Below are 8,588 nucleotides of genomic sequence, written 5' to 3' on the forward strand. Positions count from 1 at the left end.
CCCTGCATGTTCTGCAATAAAACATACATCAGGGAAACAGGGAGCACATGAAAAAAGGGACACAGAACAGAATGTGAGAAGGAAACGGCGAAGGCGAAAGACGAGCAACAAAACATAAAGCAGAACAGGAACAAATCAAATTTCTGACCAATTTAAAATAGAGAACCACATTATAGACCAGGACGGAGCAAATATCACTGGGACAGAGGAAAACAAACAACATCGCTGGATTAAAGAGGCAATCGAAATACAGAAACGTGCCCACGGGACGATAAACCGAGATGAGGGGGCTTTTTTACCCTCGCACACTTTGGATACTATCCTGAGGAAGTCGGACTGCAGATGGTGCTGTCCTGCCTCCACCGGTAGGAAGACAGCGGCAAAACCTGTTTGATTACACAGCAAAATTACGTGACCACTCTAAGGAAGACCAAACCAAACTCTTGGTCTGAAAATAGAACCTAATAGCATAATAAAGATTAAGACCCTCTTTTTCAACGGAGTCCTGGCCAAGAGGCAGCAATTACAAGTTTACAACACAAATAAAGAATAATCAAATTTGTTGTGCCATAATGTGAAATATTGTGGGCAAAGGAACAACATTTCCATGGAAACAAGGAGGTGGAGGCTCCTTCTCCAGGCCAAGTAAGAGTGAGGTTTGTGGAGCTGTAACCTTAAAAATATAATATTGGACCTGGTTCAGCCCTGATTCAGTCCTGGTTCAGCTGTGGTTCAGTTCTGGTTTAGTCCTGGTTCAGTCCTGGTTTAGTCCTGGTTCAGTCCTCATTAAGTTCTGGTTCAGGCCTGGTTTAGTTCTGGTTCAGTCCTGGTTTAGTCCTCTTTCAGTCTTGGTTTAGTTCTGGTTCAGTCCTGGTTCAGTCCTGGTTCAGTCCTGGTTCAGTCCTGGTTCAGCTCTGGTTCAGTTCTGGTTCAGTCCTGGTTTAGTTCTGGTTTAGTCCTGGTTTAGTCCTGGTTCAGTCCTGGTTTAGTCCTTGTTCAGTCCTGGTTCAGTCCTGGTTCAGTTCTGGTTTAGTCCTGGTTTAGTTCTGGTTTAGTCCTGGTTTAGTCCTCATTCAGTCCTGGTTCAGTCCTGGTTTAGTTCTGGTTTAGTCCTCATTCAGTCCTGATTCAGTCCTGGTTTAGTTCTGTTTTAGTCCTGGTTCAGTCCTGGTTTAGTCCTCGTTCAGTCCATATACGACACTGGCCAAGAGGCAGCAATTACACATTTACAACACAAACAAACAATAATAAAATGTACTGTGCCATAATGTGGAATATTGTAAGCAAAGGAACAACATTTCCATGGAAACAAGCAGGTGGAGGCTGCTTCTCCAGGCCATGTACGAGTCAGGTTTGTGGAGCTGCAAGCCTCCTTAAAAATATACATATTGGGACTTGAAATTTTAAAATTAAAGCGTAATTACTGGAATTACCACTACTCATATTATTGTAGAGTCTTTCTTTTTCTTGGTTAAATACTGAATAAATAAAACTGATACCATGAGGTGAAAGCAGTTTGTCAAATCTATTCTGCAAATAGAAGTCACCAGTCGCCATCGTCACTACTCATTTTACCAGTTCAACCAAACACGTAGTTAATTGAGCGTTTAGACACTTTAGACAATGTTTCATACTTACATAATGATGAAACTGATGAGAAAACTGCGTAATACAAAATACTCACTTAACATCCCTCTGCTCTGGCTTTAATAGCTCATTTAGCATTGGCGTAAGCAGCTGCCCTAGAAAAGCTTTTACCATTTTTATTGCAGCAGCAGCAGCAGCAGTCGAGTGGGCAGAAAATTATGCTACATATGAGTGACACAGGCCACGAGGGAAATACAAGGGTTCCTGAGGTGAAGATGTTGACGTCAAGAAGCAGGAAAAAAAAAAAAACCTTTTGGCTCACGTTCATTTCAGTTCACATCATCGTTAGCGGGCGACTAGGTGACTGCCGCAGCATTCTTGTGTGTGTGTGCTAAAGAGCTAATCAGTGCAAGGTGCAGCTACGAAAAACTCCAAACAGGAAGTGTATTTTTATGTAGAAACAAAAACAAGCGATGCTAATGAAGGAGCATTAGCGGCGATTGGAAGTAGGAGGAGAAAACTTATGATTAGATTTGATACAATAACAGACTCAATATACATGCATAATGAAGTCAATGCATTTACAAAATCCTCCAGGCGAAAATACAAAAGGGCAATGCATCACTTTAAAGGTGCATTGCGTGACTTTTCTGGTGGAGAGTCCCCATGAAGATGTTATTGCTTTGCTGCAATGTTCCATAGTATGACAATAAATATACCCATCTAGCATTTATTCATTATGGGTGTTTCTATTGCTAAGAAATACAATAATTCCTTCTGTGAATAGGGGCGATTCTCCACAGATCTGACTTGTAACGTGATAGGTTTAATCTATACTGTGAAACGTTCGAGAAATGTTACGCAGTGCACCTTTAAAGGGCCCATATTACAATATTTTGTGATCTACTGTATGTTATAATGTTGTTTCCTCATCACAAACAGACCTGGAGTTGTGTTTTGTTTCATTCATAGACTGTGTCTAGTGTCTGTGTCTCAGACAAAAAAATACTCTGTTGCACCTTGTGATGTCATGTGGTAATACAGGAAGTGCGCCACTGTGATCCTAAACTTCTTACATCTTCACTAGAATCATTTGAGTAATTTTAGCCCTGGAATTGGCCATTGCTACTGGACTAAATGTAGAAGGTTCAGTCCTCGGTTCAGTCCTCAGTTCAGTCCTCAGTGTAGACCTGGTTTGGTTCTGGTTTTGATCCTGATTTGGTCCTGGTTCAGTCCTGGTTCAGTCCTCCTGGTTCAGTCCTCGGTTCAGTCCTGGTTTAGTCCTTGTTCAGTCCTGGTTCAGTCCTGGTTTAGTCTTGGTTCAGTCCTGGTTTAGTCCTGGTTTAGTCCTGGTTTAGTTCTGGTTTAGTCCATATACGGCACAAACGTTCTGCATTTTCGCGCAGTTATTTTGATGAGAGTAACTTAAATTGCTGCAATAGTCGTTTAATGCCTTACATTTTAAATGCAGTAATATTGTAAAGTAACAAATTACTACTACAAGTAATAAATAACACATAACAGTTTTGAAGTAACTTGCCCAACAGTGCTAATAATGTAGGATTACTCAAACATGTGAACGAATCAAAACACAACTCCAGGTTTTGATGCGGTAACAACATCACAACATGGTTTAACTCTCACAAGAATCAATTTGTCTTAATATAGGACTGTTATCAATATGTGTCATCCTCCAGGGGGCAGCGAGGGCGCGTCCTTGGGTGACCTGTTCCGGGCGTGTGAGCAGGGCGGGGTCTGTCCTCTGGGTCGGGGGTCAGAGGTCAGAGGTCAGTCGGAGTTCAGACAGTCGTTCCTGAGACGAGCGGACGACCCTCAGCTGAACGAACGCCTGCACCGCCTACGAATACTCACCTCCACGCTCAAGGTAAGTCCAGTGTGAATCTGTAGATATTTAAAGCTGCAATATGTAAGTTTTATTTGTCTCCAGAGATGTTATTGCTCTGAATGTTCCACAGTATGGCATTACATTTATATCTTGCATTTATTACATTTTAAGTTTTTTATAGCTCAAAAATACCTTGACTTGCATTCTTACTGGGGTGTTTTCTCGAAAAATCTTACTGATATCTTGGACTGGTGGCATCTCCATGGAAACGGATAAGTTTAATGCCATAATGTGGATCATTCTAGGCCAGGGGTGTCAAACTCAAATTCACAGAGGGCCAAAATTTAAAACTGGGACTATGTCATGGGCCAAACTGAATATTTACTGAAAAATTTGAACAACATCTGCATGTTTTGTCTTCTTTCGAGATCTGTAATGTTAAACCTTTTCTTATTAAAATAAATGTTTAATAATAGTTTTGCTTAAACACTGAATCCAAAACAAGCAAAATATAATATAATAACAAATTTTTAACTAAATAATGTCTCTAAAGCCTATCTGAGCGGGTCAGCTCTAATACATATTTGATATTGTCTCTCGGGCCAAATATAATTAGATCATGGACCAAATTTGGCCCCCGGGCCTGAGTTTGACATGTCTGTTTTAGATAAAAAAAATAACACCTTCATGGAGTTAAGCTGATAGTGGACCCTCCATATGAAAGGTTACATAGTGCGGCTTTAACCATAGGGAAAATGTGTTACGTATTTACTTTTCAGCAATATACATAAAAGCTTTTTCCAATTTAATATGAATGTTTTGTTTTTTTCTGTCTGTGTGACACAACTGCGGGCTTTTGTATTTTCTGTGTTTTCTTTACTTTTTATCTATACCAAAAATAGCATTGATGACGCATGCTCAAGTCGTTCTTGTAATGTGAGAAATTACAACACAAAAAACAGGGCTTTAATCTTTAGCTGTACAATAAACAAATAAGTAAATAAAACATGGCAGTTCATTTCTTGGAGGAGTTTTTCCCATTTAAAAGATGCAGTATTTTGTCTCAATTACTAAGAATTCAGCAGGCATTAGTTTTCATCATAACTTTAAGAGGTTTTTAAAGACAAAGTTTATTGATTCACAAGGGAAACTACTTGGACACAATAACAAAGAGCAAAAAATATGAAGTAATAAATGATAAATTCTAGTTAAGTAGCAAAAAAGATAGCAAGAGATGTGTGTCCAATCAGGCATAAATATATAAATGTTTATGTACACGTCAAAATAAAATAGAAATGAAGCTAAAATAAAAGCTTGATTATGAATGAAGTATTAAATTTAACTCTACTGCTTTAACACCTTTGTTTTTGCACCATTAATTTCACCTTAATTAATCAAATAAATGCTGTTGTGTTGCTGTTAAATTGTCTACAGACTCTCCTCACTCACTCATGTACGCTGCATCCTAACCACTAACGCACCTTCCTTGTTTCCTCGTTAATTTTAGCCGCTCATTTGTCTCTGTCTCGTCGCTTCCTTCATGCAGTTTGACTCTGGTTGTTTTTTGGGCCCGGTGCCAGTGCCAGTGCCGTTCTATTGTCCCCGTGTATCTGTGTTGCTTCGTGCTCGTCGGTTTGACAGTTTGTTCTAACGGGGGACGGGGGTCTTTGCTTGTAGACGTTTCTGTTAAAACTTTTTCGTGGCAGTTAACTTGTACGTGTGGTCCGTGTCTCTTAAAGGAATACACTCAGTTTGAGGTTGAATCCAGACACCAACTTCGACATTATAAGCAGAGAAAATGTGCAAAAATACAAATAACGCAACACCATGTAACATTTTGATCATTGTACAGGTTTTCCTCAAAGATGAACTATGTAACTTTTTGGTTTGGGGTCTGTTACCTGCTTGTTTCTATGGATACATCATTTCTTTGTCTGGAATGTTCCACAGTATGACTTTAAACAGCTTTACATTACATTTATTCAGTTACAGGTGGTTTTCTTGCTACTTAGAAAAACAGACATTAGACTGTGAGTGGGGTTGCCTCTCCACAGATCTGACCCGTAATTTGGTCTAGTTTGGTTTCCATGAAGACAGAAAGGTTTAATTCCACACTGTGAAACATTCCAGAGCAATAAAAGCATTTGACGGACCCTCCACCTGAAAAGTTACACAATGCACCTTTAACAACTGACTGCTTTTGAAATAACCGTTAGTCAGACACTGCCAGGTGATAGGCAGTTTAACCTTTTGTAAACTGTGAAAATGTTACGTAATATATTAATAATGTCTAAAATGTCAGACACAAATCTCAGCAAATAAACCCGCTGAACTCACTCCCTCTTTGTCTCTTCCCAGTTTGCTGCAGAGCTGCAGCATTGGGTGAAGGGAAATCTGGATATGAATATATTATCCAGAAATAGAGGAGAGTGTGACAGGGAAATTCATTGCACCAGTGAGCTCCAGGTATAATGGTTTTATTTGTTTAAAGGAGCAATGCGTAACATTTCTAGTAGAGGGTCCACCATCTGCTTGTCTCCACGGAAATGTTATTGCTTTGGTCTAGAATGTTCCACAGTAGAGATTAAACCTATCGAACACTGGTTAAAGCACTACGCTACATTACAGTTAAGATCTGTGGAGAGGCGCCCATATTCACAGAAGGAATTGTAGTATTTTTGAGCAATAGAAACATCCGTAATAAATAAATCCTAGATGTCATACCGTGGAACATTCCAGGGAAAGCAATAACATCTCCATGGAGACAAGCGGACCCTCCACCAGAAAAGTTGCTCAATTCACCTTTAAAATTATTTTCCGAAAGCGACCATTTTCACTTGACTCAATAGAAGTAACAGACTACAAGCAGAATATGGAAGTAAGTAGATACTTTTTAGTGACTTTGAATACTATAGAAGTATTTTTGCTCAAACAGTAACTTTTATACTAATTAACATATGTAATTTTGAACCTGCACCGCAAAAACTAAAATCTTGCCAAGTTACAATTACTTGAATTAAGAAAATGTTATCTTGATTTGAATAAATTTCACATTACAATTCAAATTATCTACCAATGGAACAAGACATTTTGGCCTTAAAATGGGAAAGTACAAGCCAGGCTGGTGCCACCTAGTGCCTCCGCTCAATTTCATTTCTCTCCAGCGACTAGGTCAGGAATCAGAATACACTAGACGGTTTGCAAAAACCTCAGAAGTGTGAGTTTGGGCACCAGCCAATCAGCGAAGAGCCATACATACTGTGTTGGCAATGATTCCCGAGATCGAGGATTTAAAGTCGGAACAAAGAGAATGTTTGGTGAATTTTATCAAGGGGAAAGATGTTATTGCCCTTCTTCCTACGGGATTTAGGTAAAACTTTGTGTACCAGTTACCCCCGTTAACAGCGCATTAAATACGTCATGACCAAATAGCAGCAATTGGTTAAATGAAAAAAAGTACCTGCCTATAGTTAAGCGAACGAATCCTAATGCTGCGAGGTCAGACGGTTTCTAGGAAAGTACATCTTGTTACATAAAATATGAGAAAAAAGAAAAGAAAAATTAGAACTCTTTGCATTTAAAAAAAGAAACTAAATCTGGTTTACCTTGAATCAGCAACAATATAATTCATTCCACTGGTAGATAATTTTACTTGTGAAGTCAAATCTACTGAAATCAAATTAAATGCTCTTAATTCGAGTAATTTAAACTTACCTAGATATAACTTTTTGCAGTGTGGTTGGATTATATTATTATTATTAATCAAGGTTATCTGTGCATGAGTCCATGGGAAGTTAACTTTTAGCTGTACGTAAATACTTAGAGCAATGGTGTCTTTAATTGCACCCCTTCAGCTATTATACACTCTACTAAACTCAGTGTATCTCTTTAACTGTGTGTCTTGCTTTTGCTTGTCTTGTTATTACCACACCGTGACGGAAAACACCATGACCTCTCTGACCCCGCGCCGTATCTTTCCCCTTCAGGACAGGGAGGGGGAGCTAGCGCTGATCGACCGGCTGCTGTCCAATCCGCAGCTGTCGTCGTCCGAGTTCAAGGAGTGGAAACGCGCCTACGAAGAGCTGTTTCACCAGAAGGAACCGCAAGAGGGCGACGATTCTGACCCAGGACCCCCGCCCCTCACCCCGTCGCTCTCTCACACACACTCCTACATCGAGACCCACGTGTGAAGCAAAACAAAACATTTCCGCTGGAATTATCAGGGTTGAAAACGGGCGAATCGAAGTTTTACAGTGGCAAAGACAGTCGTGGAGTTTGTCAAGTTGGATGCATTGAAAGTGGACATTTTGCTTTCAACTAAATGACGACGTTTTGAGGAGTTGAAACTTCTATTTGGGGTGATCTAAGCCCCCTGTAATGCCAATCCAGTCTGCGATCTGATTGGTTGCGCTTTCGGTCTCCAGGGACCGTAGACAGGAGTATTTATTACATGTTAGCTCGTGTGCTTCAAATACCGCTAAAGCTACTCTAGTTTGTGCCCAACTTTTGTGAGAAATGTACAATATATTTGGACATTAGATTCATTCAGTCATCGATTTTATCATCACTTAATCAGCTCAGAGTAAGATGAGATTGTTCATGTCTGCAAATTTACAAGTATGTGGAAAAATGATGGTATATTTTGCATAAAGTACAAATTAGTTATCAAAATTGCCTCAGTCGTTAGTTATATTTTTATTATTTATTTACAACCTCCGCATAACAAGACGATGTTTACAACAATATTAAACAAATTACAGCAGTTAGACAAACACAAAAGAGTATTAAAAGCACAATTATTTTATGCATGCAGTTTTTATGGGGAAATTGTTTGCAAATGGATACCAGACAAACTTCTTTGTACAAAATAGTAAAACTTTATTTTTTTGGAAGGCCAGACTTTGAAGTAAGCAATGATAACAAAGAAACATATTTTTGGTTATAACTTTAATCTTCAAAACACTATTATTCCAGTGTCAAAATACAAATATTCAAAGCTTTGACAGTGATTTTTAGACAATAGAATATATTTGTCAACACCGAACAATAGCAGTTTTTTTTTTTTTATATTATCATGTGGTTTTATATTAGTTCTGTTAAATCAATCCATACTAAAACTACTAATTGAGAGATCATAGTTTGTCCTTTTTAAGCA

General features: G+C 38.9%; 1 protein-coding gene across 1 annotated transcript in view; it reads left to right on the forward strand.

Moving 5' to 3' along the window:
* Positions 1-7,623, forward strand: part of cnksr2a (connector enhancer of kinase suppressor of Ras 2a) — a 136,253-nt gene extending 128,630 nt beyond the window's left edge. The window contains exons 23-24 of the mRNA XM_055150962.1: positions 3,285-3,472; positions 7,420-7,623. Of these exons, the coding sequence (XP_055006937.1) occupies positions 3,285-3,472; positions 7,420-7,623 (392 nt within the window). The remainder of the gene's footprint in view (positions 1-3,284; positions 3,473-7,419) is intronic.
* Positions 7,624-8,588: the final 965 nt, after the last annotated feature.

The sequence above is a fragment of the Boleophthalmus pectinirostris genome, unplaced genomic scaffold (assembly GCF_026225935.1).
Source record: "Boleophthalmus pectinirostris isolate CB_2022bp ecotype Guang Dong unplaced genomic scaffold, ASM2622593v1 HiC_scaffold_15, whole genome shotgun sequence".
In the NCBI taxonomy this organism is placed as follows: domain Eukaryota; kingdom Metazoa; phylum Chordata; class Actinopteri; order Gobiiformes; family Gobiidae; genus Boleophthalmus; species Boleophthalmus pectinirostris.